Below are 19,378 nucleotides of genomic sequence, written 5' to 3'. Positions count from 1 at the left end.
CCCACATCCAGAGAGGTTCTTGACCGTTCCGTGCTTGGGAAATTTCTTAATAACATTGCGCACTGTTGAAACTGGGATACCAAGGTCTTTGGAGATGGCCTTATACCCTTTGGACGTCTTCTGATTGCTAATAATAGCAGTTCTGATGTCCTCAGACAGCTCCTTTGTCTTCATCATTGTGACATAGGAAGAGGGCCTAAAATGTGGCTTTTTAAAACACTGAAGTCATCATTCATAGGCTAATTCATGTCACATGGGCACCGACAATCACAGGAGAATTTGATTTGTGATTTACCACAGGCGAGTCAAAATGTGTTTCCATACTAAATTAATGTAAAGGGTGCCAATACCAGTGTCACAGCAAGCTTTGCTCACGATGCGTTTTTCAAGCGTTTACGCTGCGGAATTTCCGCAGCGTAAACGCTTCAAAAACGCATGGTAATCCGCCCCCCATGGTCCCCAATGACAAGCTGCACTGTCAATGCCCATGCTGCGGATTTTTCCGCAGCGTTTATGCTGCGCTCAAAAATCCGCAGCATGTCCATTAATTTTGCGGAAGCGCGGTGTAATCGCCGCCATTGACTTGCATTGAGACGCACATAATCCGTGTCAGTGCATTTGTACTCATGGATTATATGCGGTTCAATGTGCGTATGGTACCCAGTTCTGGAGGAGAGGAGAATAAAATAAAAAATAAAGATTATATTCACCTTCCGACGGCCCCCGGCCTCCTTCCCTGTGCTTGCGGGCAGGACTGAAGGACCTGCGGTGATGTCACAGTCATGTGACCGCAGGCCCTTCAGTGCAGTGTCCTGCGATCAGCTGGCAGCCAGGAACGAGAGCAGCAACACACGCCGGGCCATCGGAAGGTAAGTATAGGTTTATTTTTTTATTTTTAAACATTCTTTCACGGTCACACTATATAAATCCATGCTGTTTGCATGGATTTATATAGTGTGACCAAGTTGTCAAGCACTTTCCAAGTGATGCTAAAATCGCCTGGAAAGCGCTTGTCAATCCGCACGCGGAAACGCATGTGAATAACGCTTCAAATCCGCATGTATTTGGCAGGAAAAACGCATGTACAATCTGCTTGTACAATCTGCATGCGTTTTTTCTGCCAGGGAGATGCAGAAATGCTGCAGAAATTTTCTGCTTCATTTCTGCATCGTGGGCACATAGCCTTAGGTTTTTCTATTTTTCCCTCCCATTGTTTTTTGTTTTAAATTATTGTTTATCATTTGCTCTTTAGTATTTAACACGAGAGCTCTATACAAAAACCTGTTGATTCATTTTTTTCAGGAGATATTTCAAATTATGCATCATGGGTGTCAATAATGATGAACAGGACTGTAATTAATATTCACTTTATTTTTAGAATGAATATTCACTGTTTTTAGTCTATTGCCGCCTGACACCAAATTGAGTTAGGACATCATTAATAAAGGAAGAAGTTAATGGATGATTAATGACAAGTTTAGGTTATTTTAGATTATGCTCTCCATTACAAATGTATGGTTGCCTTTACAATAACATAATCTCCAAAATTTGATATATTTTCATATATGCCACAAATCTCTGAGCCCCCACGTATTGGGAAAACAGGGCCCAATGATTTAGGTGTGGGAGCTACTTCATGACTTTGGCTAAGAGGGGAGAGCTGGTCATACACTTGATTTGTTTTTCTCTGGAAATAGGAGTCCTGTTTGTAGTGTAAAGCCAATATGAAAGGTTTATATGCGGAAACCTTTTTTTCTGTTTTACCTTTTTTTGGATGTTTTAGGCAATTTTGTATTTTGGATACTGCCTAAAATTGAGGAGCAATTTTGCATACTGAAAAAGAGAGACATTACTGTTCTCATTTCAACCTGTTACATTGTAACAAACCATATACAACAAAAGTAACGACGTTCCTGAGAATTAGAACATCTTAAGACTGGAACCTCTCTGTATTTAGAACTTTTTGCTGCTGTTTTTTTTTATATTGTTCTTTCCGCTGAAACTGCGAATATGACCCGATTTTGCCATTTTTCATCTCAATCTGCTTTATTCATATTTTTCTAAAATCAAATCTAGATGCTGAAAATTGGTCTTGTTTGGAGAAATCGGTACTTACGTCAGTGAACTGGGTTTTCTGACTTGATACATGTTGCAGGAACCCCTCCTGCTCCTGACTGGCTGCTTCCTCTGCCTCATATCTGCAATAAAAAGTACAGTCATGACTGATCACGTGAGGACATATGGATCCTATGTTGATTTGCACCCATGTTATCTTTCCACCAGATACAGACGACCAGTACAATGGCAACCCCATGTCTTCTGATTGGTCATCTCTCTACAAGATGAGTTACATGTCTGGCAAAAATGTGTGACCCAAGATAGCACTTTTGACAGTGATAGAGCATCTGATTGACAGTAAGTGCAGCTACTTGTCAGATCTTTACCATGTTCACATCTATCTGGGACATGAACATTATCTAGATATTTGGACAGTTTATGACTTTTTCCCCACACTCTTATTATATTATTTTTTTTCCCAAAAAATATCTCCAGGTCTTCTTACCCCTCCTCCAGCGTCAGTCTGTCAGTGTTAAGGCTTTCAGACACACTCCCATTCAGCATATGAGAATCTTCGCCGTCCCCCAAGTTTTCCATTTCCATAATGAGAACTCGGCACCTCTAATTAATTTACTGGTTTCAAAAATGACAACTGTGGAGGAGAGCAGCGATCCTACAGGGGTGATAGAAGGAATCAATAATGAGTGGACTTTTATTACTTATGCAGTTCAATTTAGCTCTTAGGCCCCTTTCACATTGAGTCCTTGCCCACGTTCAGTGGTCCCGTTGGGGATTGCGTCCAAACTCCCCTGCAATACAATACGGGTTTTGAGCATATGCTCTGATGGGGCCATTGAATATAATGGTGCCGACAGAGTCAAAGTGTGCTCTGACGTGCATCATATTTGGTTGTATACACTTACTGGAGGTGGACATTCAGATGTAGTAGTCTGTGTCTGAGTGTCCGCCTCCAGTAGGCATATACACACAAAAATGATGCACGTCAGAGCGCACGCTGATTGTGTCGCCGCCATTATAGTCAATGGCCCCATCGGTGCATGGGGGTTGGGACGCAAGCTCTGAGGGACCATTGAACCTGGGCAAGAATGCAATGTGAAAGCACCCTTAACAAAAATCCTCTCTGTTTTCAAGAACAGATTTTTTAATTTTATCTTTTACAACTTGTTGCCTCAGTTACTGGCCACTACTGCAGTCTATCAGCTGTGGCTGGTTTCATAGGCAAGAAACGTGCACTTGCAAGCTTATTGCTATAGGGTTTGCAAGTACTTCACTGCAGTTGACTAGCACAGTTCAGGCCAGCACTGTGACCATGCCGCTGGTCCAAACTGTGAATCAGGAGCGCACGCCCCCCTCCCCCACCAGCAAGCAGGAAGCCGGGAGGCAGAAGAGCGGCTGCGCTCCTGAAGGAAGAAGATGAGAAATTACCAATCAACTAGTCAATAAGTTACAAGCCCAGATTCATTAATCATCTGACGACCATTTTTGGTATAAGACTAAAAAGTTCCCAGCGATGGTGCACTCCGTCTTATTGCAAAAATGTGCAATTTCTAATTGTAGATATTTGCTAATATTATTATTATTATTATTATTATTATTACACCTAGTACATATTGGGATAGGATCTTGGAGATGGGAATACCCCTTTAAAGAATGTCCACAATACGCTAAAATTATTAAGAGGCGTATACCATTAATAAATTAGGAGCAATTCACTCAAGCACCTTTTCTTTTTTTCTTTTTCTCTTTTGGTCTGGTGTGTGAAATGTTAGTCCTGTGAGGCTTCCTGTGAAGGTTTCTACCCTCCATGTTCTTCTTTACAGCACTGTGCAGGTGTCGGAAGGACGACGTTACTGTATACGGTTACACTTCTAAAAATAAATCTATGCATCGATGCGGGACTATTTTAACCAGAAGTTAAACAACATGAGGCCAAAAAGAGATACAGTTCCCTGAACTGCTGCTCTACGTGTGGTGTACGTTATATTTCCCTGTACTGTAGCCCTATATACACACTCCTTGCTTCATGCTTTTCTACTAGTTATAGAACAATGAGGGTTTTTTCTATATTCCTGCACATAGATGCAGATAAAAGCTAACAACCCACTGAATAGCATAAGATAGAAGAGGAGACGCTGAGCTCAGCGATATATTGTTTCAATGATTTAATATTGCATTTTTATCTGCTGTCAGGACTCTTACAGGAAGCTTGGGAGTCCGGCTATATCTCTGCCCACATGTAGTGATTGTCAGCTTTTTCCTAAATGGGTTTGTATTCATGGACAGCTGTCAAATTATAGAAAACGATATATCTCCGAGTTCAGTGTCTCCTCTATCATATGTTGCTTTTAGATAAAACCCAAGAGATCCACTTTGATGGACCGACTGCAAGTGAGCAGGTTAATATTTGGAGGATAGAAAATTGCAGCCTGCCAGGCACTGCACCAGATGCTGGGGTTTGGTCTCTATATATACCTGCATGGGTGACCTGATAACCCAATTGGACGTCTGTCAGACACATGTATGCAGAAATTCTGATCAATACTGATGTGTTATTGAGGATTATGTCAATAATATTCGTTGTCAGTAAAGTTCATTGAAATGGGCACTGGATATGAGACTTGAACCTGTGACTGTATAGATCTGGACTCAGGGGCCGGATTGTGGCCATAGTACATTACTAAGTATGGATGCATACTGCACATTACTGTAAGTCTTTTAACCTTACAAATCTCCTGTATGCTTATGACACAGTTGAAGAGCCCTTTAATCCTATACTGAAACTCCCAGTGTGTTTACAGCACGGCTGAGGAGCCCTTTAACCCTATACCGGACCTCCTGTATATTTACAGCACGGCTGAGAGGCCCTTTAACCCTACACTGGACCTTCTGAATGTTTACAGCATGGCTGAGCAGCCCTTTAACCCTACAACAGACCTCCTGTATGTTTAAAGCACGGCCAAGGAGCCCGTTAACCCTACACTGGACCTTCTGTATGTTTACAGCACGGCTGAGAGGCCCTTTAACCATACACTGGACCTTTTGTATGTTTACAGCATGGCTGAGGAGCCCTTTAACCCTACAACGGACCTCCTGTATGTTTAAAGCACAGCCAATGAGCCCTTTAACCTTACACCGGACCTCCTGTATGTTTACAGCACGGCTGAGGAGCCCTCTAACCCTACACTGGACCTCCTGTATGTCTACAGCACGGCTGAGGAGCCCTTTAACCCTATACCGGACCTCCTGTATGTCTACAGCATGGCTGAGGAGCCCTTTAACCCTATACCGGACCTCCTGTATGTTTACAGCACGGCTGAGAGGCCCTTTAACCCTACGCTGGACCTTCTGTATGTTTACAGCATGGCTGAGCAGCCCTTTAACCCTACAACAGACCTCCTGTATGTTTAAAGCACGGCCAAGGAGCCCTTTAACCCTACACTGGACCTTCTGTATGTTTACAGCACGGCTGAGAGGCCTTTTAACCCTACAGTGGACCTTTTGTATGTTTACAGCATGGCTGAGGAGCCCTTTAACCCTACAACGGACCTCCTGTGTGTTTAAAGCACGGCCAAGGAGCCCATTAACCCTACACCGGACCTCCTGTATGTTTACAGCACGGCTGAGGAGCCCTTTAACCCTACACCGGACCTCCTGTATGTTTACAGCACGGCCAAGGAGCCCATTAACCCTACACTGGATCTCCTGTATGTTTACAGCACGGCTGAGGAGCCCTTTAACCCTACACTGGACCTTCTGTATGTTTACAGCATGGCTGAGGAGCCCTTTAACCCTACAACGGACTTCCTGTATGTTTACAGCACGGTTGTGCAGCCCTTTAACCCTACACCAGACCTCTTGTATGTTTACAGCATGGCTGAGCAGCCCTTTAACCCTACACTGGACCTCCTGTATGTTTAAACCAAGGCCGAGCAGCCCTTTAACCCTACACCGGACCTCCTGTATGTTTACAGCATGGCTGAGCAGCCCTTTAACCCTACACCCAACCTCCTGTAAGCTTACAGCACAACTGAGCAGCCCTTTAACCCTACACCAGACCTCCTGTATGTTTAAAGCACAGCCAAGGAGCCCTTTAATCCTACACCGGACCTCCTGTATGTTTACAGCACGGCTGAGCAGCCCTTTAACCCTACAGCGGACTTCCTGTATGTTTACAGCTTGGTTGTGCAGCCCTTTAACCCTACACCAGACCTCTTGTATGTTTACAGCACTGCTGAGGAGCCCTTTAACCCTACACTGGACCTCCTGTATGTTTAAACCAAGGCCGAGCAGCCCTTTAACCCTACACCGGACCTCCTGTATGTTTACAGCATGGCTGAGGAGCCCTTTAACCCTACAACGGACTTCCTGTATGTTTACAGCTTGGTTGTGCAGCCCTTTAACCCTACACCAGACCTCTTGTATGTTTACAGCACTGCTGAGGAGCCCTTTAACCCTACACTGGACCTCCTGTATGTTTAAACCAAGGCCGAGCAGCCCTTTAACCCTACACCGGACCTCCTGTATGTTTACAGCACGGCTGAGCAGCCCTTTAACCCTACACCCAACCTCCTGTAAGCTTACAGCACAACTGAGCAGCCCTTTAACCCTACACCAGACCTCCTGTATGTTTAAAGTACAGCCAAGGAGCCCTTTAATCCTACACCGGACCTCCTGTATGTTTACAGCACGGCTGAGCAGCCCTTTAACCCTGCATCGGACCTTCTGTATGTTTACAGAACAGCTGAGAGGCCCTTTAACCCTACACCCGACCTCCTGTATATTTTCAGCACGGCTGAGCGGCCCTTTAACCATATACCGGACCACCTGTATGTTTACAGCACGGCTGAGAGGCCCTTTAACCCTACACTGGACCTTCTGTATGTTTACAGCATGGCTGAGCAGCCCTTTAACCCTACAACAGACCTCCTGTATGTTTACAGCACGGCCAAGGAGCCCTTTAACCCTACACTGGACCTTCTGTATGTTTACAGCACGGCTGAGAGGCCCATTAACCCTACACTGGACCTTTTGTATGTTTACAGCACGGATGAGAGGCCCATTAACCCTACACTGGACCTTTTGTATGTTTACAGCATGTCTGAGGAGCCCTTTAACCCTACAACGGACCTCCTGTATGTTTAAAGCACGGCCAAGGAGCCCTTTAACCCTACACCGGACTTCCTGTATGTTTACAGCACGGCTGAGAGGCCCTGTAACCCTACACCGGACCTTCTGTATGTTTACAGCATGACTGAGGAGCCCTTTAACCCTACACCGGACTTCCTGGATGTTTACAGCACGACTGAGAGGCCCAGTAACCCTACACCGGACCTTCTGTATGTTTACAGCATGACTGAGGAGCCCTGTAACCCTACACCGGACCTTCTGTATGTTTACAGCATGACTGAGGAGCCCTTTAACCCTACATCGGACCTCCTGTATGTCTACAGCATGGCTGAGCAGCCCTTTAACCCTACACCGGACCCCCTGTATGTTTACAGCACAGCTGAGCAGCCTTTTAACCCTACACCGGACCTTCTGTATGTTTACAGCACAGCTGAGCAGCCCTTTAACCCTACACTAGACCTCTTGTATGTTTACAGCACGGCTGAGCAGCCCTTTAACCTACACTGGACCTCCAGTATGTTTACAGCACGGCTGAGCAGCCCTTTAACCCTACATCGGACCTTCTGTATGTTTACAGCACAGCTGAAAGGCCTTTTAGCCCTACACCGGACCTTCTGTATGTTTACACCACCGCTGAGCAGCCCTTTAACCCTACATGGAACCTCCTTAATGATTACGACACAGCTGAGGAGCCCTTAAGTCAAATTTTGGCTGTAATGTGTGTCCATCATCCCGCTGCAGCAGGACTTTTTTTGTTCTCTGTTATCAGTCATTTCAGTTTAAGGAGAAGCTGACTACTGTTCTTCTGAAGTATTTCTCAGAAAATATCTACTCCATGATAGCTACCTCATGTCACATATCTCTAATAAGCTCCGGACACATCTATATAAGTGACGGATGTTTGCACTGACTCTTATAATGCTCCTGCACATTTATGACCTCGAGATTTTAGGTTTAGTCGCCCCTTTAAGAGCAATATTCCAAAAGTAGAAAGCAAAATCTTCCATAGCCATAAATGTTTACATGAGATATAAGCAGGGGAGTGGGGCGTCTTCTGGACAGAGGGAGGAGGAGAAGCCTTGTGTCTTTTAATAGCCATTCCCGAGATGCCAGTGACCAGCAATTACCCTGTCGTTTCAATGGAGGCCTTTATAAAACACCGTGGCTGCTTTTGCGAATATAGACCTTCTTGTGCATTCATGGAAAGTCCTTGAGTCGTCCTCTTCTTTCCAAAACTTTGATTCAGCCATGCCTTATATAAATGATGTTGTCATCCAACCTTTCTCGGCCCCTGAACGGTAAACTGGCCCAGTTACAAGGTTTTTACAAAGTAAGACTTCATCTATAGAACAGAGAATAATTTACTGATTGCTAGGGGGTCTGTCCGCTGGGACCCCAATGGTCCCGAGAATGAGGCTATGCAGAGCCCTGTCTGATTGACGCAAATTTTTTGCATCACCATAATATAGAAAATCCAGTTTTTGATATTATGTTTTTTTGTATTTATTTTTTTATTCAGGTCTTGGTTTCCTCTAAATAATCTGTTGGATGAATTCTTCAGATTATGTAATGATAGTAGTGCATTTACCTGTGGTGTACGGCTGGATGGTGATGTGCTGATGGTACGTTACAGTGTCCTACAACAGACGGTGAATCTTTCCATCCTACCCTGCAAGACACAAAATCTAAAGTCAGCACATCGTGTTCACTTGTGAAATCCTCCACACTAACCATGAATGTCACACACATACAACACTGAGCATCACCCACAGAACCATCTGGCACTGATATACTAGGGCGCAGACCGCTCTGTATCCCTGGTATTAGGGTGCAGGCCGCTCTGTATCCCTGGTATTAGGACGCAGACCGCTCTGTATCCCTGGTATTAGGGTGCAGGCCGCTCTGTATCCCTGGTATTAGGGCGCAGACCGCTCTGTATCCCTGGTATTAGGGCGCAGACCGCTCTGTATCCCTGGTATTAGGGCGCAGACCGCTCTGTATCCCTGCTATTAGGGCGCAGGCTGCTCTGGATCCCTGGTATTAGGGCGCAGACCGCTCTCTGTACCCCTGGTATTAGGGCGCAGACCGCTCTGTATCCCTGGTATTAGGGCGCAGACCGCTCTCTGTACCCCTGGTATTAGGGCGCAGACCGCTCTGTACCCCTGGTATTAGGGTGCAGCTCGCTCTGTACCCCTGGTATTAGGGTGCAGCTTGCTCTATATCCCTGGTATTAGGGCGCAGGCCACTCTGTATCCCTGGTATTAGGGTACAGCTCGCTCTATATCCCTGGTATTAGGGCGCAGGCCGCTCTGGATCCCTGGTATTAGGGCGCTCACCGCTCTCTGTACCCCTGGTATTAGGGCGCAGACCGCTCTGTATCCCTGGTATTAGGGCGGAGGCCGCTCTGTACCCCTGGTATTAGGGCGCAGACCGCTCTGTATCCCTGGTATTAGGGCGGAGGCAGCTCTGTACCCCTGGTATTAGGGCGCAGACCGCTCTGTATCCCTGGTATTAGGGCGGAGGCTGCTCTGTACCCCTGGTATTAGGGCGCAGATCGCTCTATACCCCTGGTATTAGGGCGCAGATCGCTCTGTATCCCTGGTATTTGGGTGCAGCTCGCTCTGTATCCCTGGTATTAGGGTGCAGCTCGCTCTACATCCCTGGTATTAGGGCGCAGGCTGCTCTGTATCCCTGGTATTTGGGTGCAGCTCGCTCTGTATCCCTGGTATTAGGGTGCAGCTCGCTCTATATCCCTGGTATTAGGGTGCAGCTCGCTCTATATCCCTGGTATTAGGGCGCAGGCCGCTCTGTATCCCTGGTATTTGGGTGCAGCTCGCTCTGTATCCCTGGTATTAGGGTGCAGCTCGCTCTATATCCCTGGTATTAGGGCGCAGGCCGCTCTGTATCCCTGGTATTAGGGCGCAGGCCGCTCTGTATCCCTGGTATTAGGGTGCAGGCCGCTCTGTACCCCTGGTATTAGGGCGCAGGCCGCTCTGTACCCCTGGTATTAGGGCGCAGATCGCTTTGTACCCCTGGTATTAGGGCGCAGATCGCTCTGTATCCCTGGTATTAGGGTGCAGCTCGCTCTATATCCCTGGTATTAGGGCGCAGGCCGCTCTGTATCCCTGGTATTAGGGTGCAGCTCGCTCTATATCCCTGGTATTAGGGCGCAGGATTTCTGTATCCCTTGTATTAGGATGCAGGCCGCTCTCTACCCCTGGTATTAGGGCTCAGGTCGCTCTGTATCCCTGGTATAAGGGCGGAGGCCGCTCTGTACCCCTGGTATTAGGGCGCAGACCGCTCTGTATCCCTGGTATTAGGGTGCAGGCCGATCTGTACCCCTGGTATTAGGGCGCAGACCGCTCTGTATCCCTGGTATTAGGGCTCAGGTCGCTCTGTACCCCTGGTATTAGGGTGCAGCTCGCTCTATATCCCTGGTATTAGGGCGCAGTATTTCTGTATCCCTTGCATTAGGGTGCAGGCCGCTCTCTACCCCTGGTATTAGGGCTCAGGTCGCTCTGTATACCTGGTATTAGGGCGGAGGTCGCTCTGTACCCCTGGTATTAGGGCGCAGACCACTCTGTATTCCTGGTATTAGGGTGCAGGCCGCTCTGTATCCCTGGTATTAGGGCGCAGGCCGCTCTGTATCCCTGGTATTAGGGTGCAGCTCGCTCTATATCCCTGGTATTAGGGCGCAGGATTTCTGTATCCCTTGTATTAGGGTGCAGGCCGCTCTCTACCCCTGGTATTAGGGCTCAGGTTCGATCTGTATCCCTGGTATTATGGCGGAGGCCGCTCTGTACCCCTAGTATTAGGGCGCAGACCGCTCTATATCCCTGGTATTAGGGTGCAGGCCGCTCTGTACCCCTGGTATTAGGGCGCAGACCGCTCTGTATCCCTGGTATTAGGGCAGAGGCCGCTCTGTACCCCTGGTATTAGGGCGCAGATCGCTCTGTACCCCTGGTATTAGGGCGCAGATCGCTCTGTATCCCTGGTATTAGGGTGCAGCTCTCTCTATATCCCTGGTATTAGGGCGGAGGCCGCTCTGTACCCCTGGTATTAGGGCGCAGACCGCTCTGTATCCCTGGTATTAGGGTGCAGGCCGCTCTGTACCCCTGGTATTAGGGCGCAGACCGCTCTGTATCCCTGGTATTAGGGCTCAGGTCGCTCTGTATCCCTGGTATTAGGGCGGAGGCCGCTCTGTACCCCTGGTATTAGGGCGGAGGCCGCTCTGTACCCCTGGTATTAGGGCGGAGGCCACTCTGTACCCCTGGTATTAGGGCGCAGACCGCTCTGTATCCCTGGTATTAGGGTGCAGGCCGCTCTGTACCCCTGGTATTAGGGCGCAGACCGCTCTGTACCCCTGGTATTAGGGCGCACGCCGCTCTGTATCCCTGGTATTAGGGCGCAGGCCGCTCTGCATCTCTTGGATTAGGGCACAGGCCGCTCTGTATCTCTTGTATTAGGGCGGAGGCCGCTCTGTACCCCTGGTATTAGGGCGCAGACCGCTCTGTACCCCAGGTATTAGGGCGCAGACCGCTCTGTATCCCTGGTATTAGGGTGCAGGCCGCTCTGTACCCCTGGTATTAGGGCGCAGACCGCTCTGTACCCCTTGTATTAGGGTGCAGGCCGCTCTATATCCCTGGTATTAGGGCGCAGGCCGCTGTGTACCCCTGGTTTTAGGGCTCAGGTCGCTCTGTATCCCTGGTATTAGGGCGGAGGCCGCTCTGTACCCCTGGTATTAGGGCGCAGACCGCTCTGTACCCCAGGTATTAGGGCGCAGGCCGCTCTGTACCCCTGGTTTTAGGGCTCAGGTCCCTCTGTATCCCTGGTATTAGGGCGCAGATCGCTCTGTATCCCTGGTATTAGGGTGCAGCTCGCTCTGTACCCCTGGTATTAGGGCGCAGGCTGCTCTGTATCCCTGGTATTAGGGTGCAGCTCGCTCTATATCCCTGGTATTAGGGCGCAGGATTTCTGTATCCCTTGTATTAGGGTGCAGGCCGCTCTGTATCCCTGGTATTAGGGTGCAGGCCGCTCTGTACCCCTGGTATTAGGGTGCAGGCCACTCTGTACCCCTGGTATTAGGGCTCAGGTTCGATCTGTATACCTGGTATTAGGGCGGAGGCCGCTCTGTACCCCTGGTATTAGGACGCAGACTGCTCTGTATTCCTGGTATTAGGGTGCAGGCCGCTCTGTATCCCTGGTATTAGGGCGCAGGCCGCTCTGTATCCCTGGTATTAGGGTGCAGCTCGCTCTATATCCCTGGTATTAGGGCGCAGGATTTCTGTATCCCTTGTATTAGGGTGCAGGCCGCTCTCTACCCCTGGTATTAGGGCTCAGGTTCGATCTGTATCCCTGGTATTAGGGCGCAGACCGCTCTGTATCCCTGGTATTAGGGTGCAGGCCACTCTGTATCTCTTGTATTAGGGCGCAGGCCGCTCTGTATCTCTTGTATTAGGGCGCAGGCCGCTCTGTATCCCTGGTATTAGGGTGCAGGCTGCTCTGTACCCCTGGTATTAGGGCGCAGACCGCTCTGTATCCCTGGTATTAGGGCTCAGGTCGCTCTGTATCCCTGGTATTAGGGCGGAGGTCGCTCTGTACCCCTGGTATTAGGGCGGAGACCGCTCTGTATCCCTGGTATTAGGGTGCAGCTTGCTCTGTATCTCTGGTATTAGGGTGCAGCTTGCTCTGTACCCCTGGTATTAGGGCGCAGGCCGCTTTGTATCCCTGGTATTAGGGTGCAGCTCGCTCTATATCCCTGGTATTAGGGCGCAGGCCACTCTGTATCCCTGGTATTAGGGTGCAGCTCGCTCTATATCCCTGGTATTAGGGCGCAGGATTTCTGTATCCCTTGTATTAGGGTGCAGGCCGCTCTCTACCCCTGGTATTAGGGCTCAGGATCAATCTGTATACCTGGTATTAGGGCGGAGGCCGCTCTGTACCCCTGGTATTAGGGCGCAGACTGCTCTGTATTCCTGGTATTAGTGTGCAGGCCGCTCTGTATCCCTGGTATTAGGGCGCAGGCCGCTCTGTATCCCTGGTATTAGGGTGCAGCTCGCTCTATATCCCTGGTATTAGGGCGCAGGATTTCTGTATCCCTTGTATTAGGGTGCAGGCCGCTCTCTACCCCTGGTATTAGGGCGCAGACCGCTCTGTATCCCTGGTATTAGTGTGCAGGCCGCTCTGTATCTCTTGTATTAGGGCGCAGGCCGCTCTGTATCCCTGGTATTAGGGTGCAGGCCGCTCTGTATCTCTTGTATTAGGGCGCAGGCCGCTCTATATCCCTGGTATGGCTCAGGTTTTTCTGTATCCCTTTTCTTAGGGCTGTATCCCTGGTATTAGGGCAGAGGCCGCTCTGTACCCCTGGTATTAGGGCGCAGATCGCTCTGTACCCCTGGTATTAGGGCGCAGATCGCTCTGTATCCCTGGTATTAGGGTGCAGCTCTCTCTATATCCCTGGTATTAGGGCGGAGGCCACTCTGTACCCCTGGTATTAGGGCGCAGACCGCTCTGTATCCCTGGTATTAGGATGCAGGCCGCTCTGTACCCCTGGTATTAGGGCGCAGACCGCTCTGTATCCCTGGTATTAGGGCTCAGGTCGCTCTGTATCCCTGGTATTAGGGCGGAGGCCGCTCTGCACCCCTGGTATTAGGGCGGAGGCCGCTCTGTACCCCTGGTATTAGGGCGGAGGCCGCTCTGTACCCCTGGTATTAGGGCAGAGGCCGCTCTGTACCCCTGGTATTAGGGCGCAGACCGCTCTGTATCCCTGGTATTAGGGCGCAGGCCGCTCTGTACCCCTGGTATTAGGGCACAGACCGCTCTGTACCCCTGGTATTAGGGCGCAGACCGCTCTGTACCCCTGGTATTAGGGCGCACGCCGCTCTGTATCCCTGGTATTAGGGCGCAGGCCGCTCTGTATCTCTTGGATTAGGGCGCAGGCCGCTCTGTATCTCTTGTATTAGGGTGCAGGCCGCTCTATATCCCTGGTATTAGGGCGCAGGCCGCTGTGTACCCCTGGTTTTAGGGCTCAGGCCGCTCTGTACCCCAGGTATTGGGGCGGAGGCCGCTCTGTACCCCAGGTATTAGGGCGGAGGCCGCTCTGTACCCCAGGTATTAGGGCGCAGGCCGCTCTGTACCCCTGGTTTTAGGGCTCAGGTCCCTCTGTATCCCTGGTATTAGGGCGCAGGCCGCTGTGTACCCCTGGTTTTAGGGCTCAGGTCGCTCTGTATCCCTGGTATTAGGGCGCAGACCGCTCTGTACCCCAGGTATTAGGGCGCAGGCCGCTTTGTACCCCTGGTTTTAGGGCTCAGGTCCCTCTGTATCCCTGGTATTAGGGCGCAGATCGCTCTGTATCCCTGGTATTAGGGTGCAGCTCGCTCTGTACCCCTGGTATTAGGGCGCAGGCTGCTCTGTATCCCTGGTATTAGGGTGCAGCTCGCTCTATATCCCTGGTATTAGGGCGCAGGATTTCTGTATCCCTTGTATTAGGGTGCAGGCCGCTCTGTATCCCTGGTATTAGGGTGCAGGCCGCTCTGTACCCCTGGTATTAGGGTGCAGGCCACTCTGTACCCCTGGTATTAGGGCTCAGGTCGCTCTGTATACCTGGTATTAGGGCGGAGGCCGTTCTGTACCCCTGGTATTAGGGCGCAGACAGCTCTGTATCCCTGGTATTAGGGTGCAGGCTGCTCTGTACCCCTGGTATTAGGGCGCAGACCGCTCTGTATCCCTGGTATTAGGGCTCAGGTCGCTCTGTACCCCTGGTATTAGGGCGGAGGCCGCTCTGTACCCCTGGTATTAGGGCGGAGGCCGTTCTGTACCCCTGGTATTAGGGCGCAGACAGCTCTGTATCCCTGGTATTAGGGTGCAGGCTGCTCTGTACCCCTGGTATTAGGGCGCAGACCACTCTGTATCCCTGGTATTAGGGCTCAGGTCGCTCTGTACCCCTGGTATTAGGGTGCAGGCCACTCTGTACCCCTGGTATTAGGGCTCAGGTCGCTCTGTATACCTGGTATTAGGGCGGAGGCCGTTCTGTACCCCTGGTATTAGGGCGCAGACAGCTCTGTATCCCTGGTATTAGGGCGAAGGCCGCTCTGTACCCCTGGTATTAGGGCGGAGACCGCTCTGTATCCCTGGTATTAGGGTGCAGCTTGCTCTGTACCCCTGGTATTAGGGCGCAGGCCGCTTTGTATCCCTGGTATTAGGGTGCAGCTCGCTCTATATCCCTGGTATTAGGGCGCAGGCCACTCTGTATCCCTGGTATTAGGGTGCAGCTTGCTCTATATCCCTGGTATTAGGGCGCAGGATTTCTGTATCCCTTGTATTAGGGTGCAGGCCGCTCTCTACCCCTGGTATTAGGGCTCAGGTTCGATCTGTATACCTGGTATTAGGGCGGAGGCCGCTCTGTACCCCTGGTATTAGGGCGCAGACTGCTCTGTATTCCTGGTATTAGGGCGCAGGCCGCTCTGTATCCCTGGTATTAGGGCGCAGGCCGCTCTGTATCCCTGGTATTAGGGTGCAGCTCGCTCTATATCCCTGGTATTAGGGCGCAGGATTTCTGTATCCCTTGTATTAGGGTGCAGGCCGCTCTCTACCCCTGGTATTAGGGCTCAGGTTCGATCTGTATCCCTGGTATTAGGGCGGAGGCCGCTCTGTACCCCTGGTATTAGGGCGGAGGCCGCTCTGTACCCCTGGTATTAGGGCGCAGACCGCTCTGTATCCCTGGTATTAGGGTGCAGGCCACTCTGTATCTCTTGTATTAGGGCGCAGGCCGCTCTGTATCTCTTGTATTAGGGCTCAGGCCGTTCTGTACCCCTGGTATTAGGGTGCAGACAGCTCTGTATCCCTGGTATTAGGGTGCAGGCTGCTCTGTACCCCTGGTATTAGGGCGCAGACCGCTCTGTATCCCTGGTATTAGGGCTCAGGTCGCTCTGTATCCCTGGTATTAGGGCGGAGGCCGCTCTGTACCCTTGGTATTAGGGCGGAGACCGCTCTGTATCCCTGGTATTAGGGTGCAGCTTGCTCTGTACCCCTGGTATTAGGGCGCAGGCCGCTTTGTATCCCTGGTATTAGGGTGCAGCTCGCTCTATATCCCTGGTATTAGGGCGCAGGCCACTCTGTATCCCTGGTATTAGGGTGCAGCTCGCTCTATATCCCTGGTATTAGGGCGCAGGATTTCTGTATCCCTTGTATTAGGGTGCAGGCCGCTCTCTACCCCTGGTATTAGGGCTCAGGATCAATCTGTATACCTGGTATTAGGGCGGAGGCCGCTCTGTACCCCTGGTATTAGGGCGCAGACTGCTCTGTATTCCTGGTATTAGGGTGCAGGCCGCTCTGTATCCCTGGTATTAGGGCGCAGGCCGCTCTGTATCCCTGGTATTAGGGTGCAGCTCGCTCTATATCCCTGGTATTAGGGCGCAGGATTTCTGTATCCCTTGTATTAGGGTGCAGGCCGCTCTCTACCCCTGGTATTAGGGCTCAGGTTCGATCTGTATCCCTGGTATTAGGGCGGAGGCCGCTCTGTACCCCTGGTATTAGGGCGCAGACCGCTCTGTATCCCTGGTATTAGGGTGCAGGCCGCTCTGTATCTCTTGTATTAGGGCGCAGGCTGCTCTGTATCTCTTGTATTAGGGCGCAGGCCGCTCTGTATCCCTGGTATTAGGGTGCAGGCCGCTCTGTATCTCTTGTATTAGGGTGCAGGCCGCTCTGTATCCCTGGTATTAGGGTGCAGCTCGCTCTGTATCCCTGGTATTAGGGCGCAGACCGCTCTGTATCCCTGGTATTAGGGCGCAGGCCGCTCTGTATCTCTTGTATTAGGGCGCAGGCCGCTCTGTATCCTTGGTATTAGGGTGCAGGCCGCTCTGTATCTCTTGTATTAGGGTGCAGGCCGCTCTGTATCCCTGGTATTAGGGTGCAGCTCGCTCTGTATCCCTGGTATTAGGGCGCAGACCGCTCTGTATCCCTGGTATTAGGGCGCAGGCCGCTCTGTATCTCTTGTATTAGGGCGCAGGCCGCTCTGTATCTCTTGTATTAGGGCGCAGGCCGCTCTGTATCCCTGGTATTAGGGTGCAGGCCGCTCTGTATCTCTTGTATTAGGGTGCAGGCCGCTCTGTATCCCTGGTATTAGGGTGCAGCTCGCTCTGTATCCCTGGTATTAGGGTGCAGGCCGCTCTGTATCTCTTGTATTAGGGCGCAGGCCGCTCTATATCCCTGGTATGGCTCAGGTTTTTCTGTATCCCTTTTCTTAGGGCTTATTCACACACTGCATTTTTGCCACATTATTTCTCACGGGTTTTTCAAGGGTAAAAAATACTGCACTTTACAGCACCAGCAAAGTGAAGGAGATTTCTGAAATCTCATGTGCTGCTTATCTTTTTGCAGATTTAAACCCTCAATGTGTTTTTTCAGATCTGCAGCATGTCAAGTCATCATTATGGGGGCAAAGATAAAAAAAAGGTTCCAGAAAATGTGTGTATTTTATGTAGCGGTTTTTCTGCCAGCACCTCAGGTATTTGGTGATAAAAAAAAAATCTGCTGTAATTACTCAACATGTGCACATAAAGTCTCTTGAGAAAGTATTCACCCCCCCCCCCCCCTTGGCTTTTTACCTATTTTGTTACATTACAACCTGTGTTTAAATATTTTTGTAATCCGATTTGTGTGTGATGCATCAGCACTAAATAGTCTAAGTTGGTGAAGTGAGAAAAATATAGGCAGAAATTAAATTTATGGGATCAAATAGCTAAAAATTGGCATGTGCATATGTATTCATCCCTTTTTGGTATGAAGCCCATAAAAAAATTCTGGTACAAGCAATTACTTTCATAAGTCACATACTTAGTGACAGGACGTTCACCTGTGTGCAATCTAATGTCACATGTCTGTCAGTATATACACTTTACCTTTTCTGAAAAGCCACAGAGTCAGCAACACCATTAACCAAGAGGCACCACTAACCAAACACCATGAAGACAAAGGAGATCTCCAAACAAGTCAGGGACAACGTTGTTGAGAAGTAAAAGTCAGGGTTGGGTTCTAAAAAAAAATATCCTTACTTACACATGCAAATTGTGGGCTCGTTTTGAGTTTGCCAAAAGACATGTGGAAGATTCCCCAAATGTATGGAGGAAGGTGCTGTGGTCAGATGAGACCAAAATTGAACTTTTTGGCCACCAAAGTAAATGCTATGTCTGGCGCCACACCAACACAGTTCATTTCACCAAGAACACCATCCCCACAGTGAAACATGGCGGTGGCAGCATTATGCTGTGGGAATGTTTTTCAATAGCAGGGACAGGGAAAATGGTCCGAGTCGAGAGGAAGATGAATGGTGCGAAATACAGGGATATTCTTGAGCAAAACCTGTTTCGGTCTGTCAGTGATTTGAGACTGGGATAGAGGTTCACCTTCCAACAAGGCAATGACCCAAAAGCATACTGCTAAAGCAACACTCAAGTGGTTTAAGGGGGAAATGTGTAAATGTTTTGGCGTGGCCTAGTCAAAGCCCGGACCTTAATCCAATTGAGAATATGTGGTCAGACTTGGAGATTGCTGTTCACCAGAGGAAACCATCTAACTTGAAGGAGCTGGAGCAGTTTTGCCTTCAGGAATGGGCAAAAATCCCAGTGGCAAGATGTGGAAAGCTCATAGATACTTATACAAAGCAACTTGCAGCTGTAATTGCCGCAAAAGGAGGCTCTACAAAGTACTGACTTTAGGGGGGTGATTAGTTAAGCACACTGAACTTTTCAGGTATTTTATCCTATTTGTTGTTTGCTTCACAATAAAGAAAAAAAACAAATGTTCACAGTTGTAGGCAAGTTCTTTACATGAACTGATGCAAAGCCTAAAAAAAACACAGTGAAATTCCAGGTTGTGAGGTAGCAAAACAACAAAAATGCCATGGGGGTGAATACTCTTGCAATCTACTGTGGCCTTTACGGTACAGATTGCTTTGTATCCCATACAGAAAGACATCGGCAGCGTGTGTACCTTAGTATTAGCGGGGCTTTCTATTCGTCAGGTATGAATAGGAATGAGAGGTTTTGCTTCTGTGTATCAGTTGGGGTGAATTATTGCTCCTCATATCTGCCATACGGGTTACATGACTGATCTACCTAAATATCTAACAGGGAACAAACTGACAGCAGAACCTTAGAGACCGTTACACCTGGGG

At 49.5% G+C, this 19,378-nt stretch overlaps 1 protein-coding gene across 4 annotated transcripts in view; it reads right to left on the bottom strand.

Moving 5' to 3' along the window:
* The window catches only part of SLC38A5 (solute carrier family 38 member 5), a 63,513-nt gene that overhangs the window by 12,327 nt on the left and 31,808 nt on the right, over positions 1 to 19,378 (bottom strand). For 2 of the 4 annotated variants that reach the window (XM_073640412.1, XM_073640411.1), the window contains exons 2-4: positions 8,795 to 8,875; positions 2,564 to 2,731; positions 2,117 to 2,198 (exon numbers count right to left, since the gene is read on the bottom strand). In XM_073640412.1, the coding sequence (XP_073496513.1) occupies positions 2,117 to 2,198; positions 2,564 to 2,661 (180 nt within the window). In that variant the 5' untranslated portion in view covers positions 2,662 to 2,731; positions 8,795 to 8,875. The remainder of the gene's footprint in view (positions 1 to 2,116; positions 2,199 to 2,563; positions 2,732 to 8,794; positions 8,876 to 19,378) is intronic. The other 2 variants (XM_073640414.1, XM_073640413.1) reach the window with 1 other exon arrangement.

The sequence above is a fragment of the Phyllobates terribilis genome, unplaced genomic scaffold (assembly GCF_046119375.1).
Source record: "Phyllobates terribilis strain yellow unplaced genomic scaffold, ASM4611937v1 Scaffold_7__3_contigs__length_470593459, whole genome shotgun sequence".
Taxonomy (NCBI): Eukaryota; Metazoa; Chordata; class Amphibia; order Anura; family Dendrobatidae; genus Phyllobates; species Phyllobates terribilis.
Note: the sequence above shows the minus strand (reverse complement) of the source record. Positions and strands in the feature narration are given on the sequence as shown.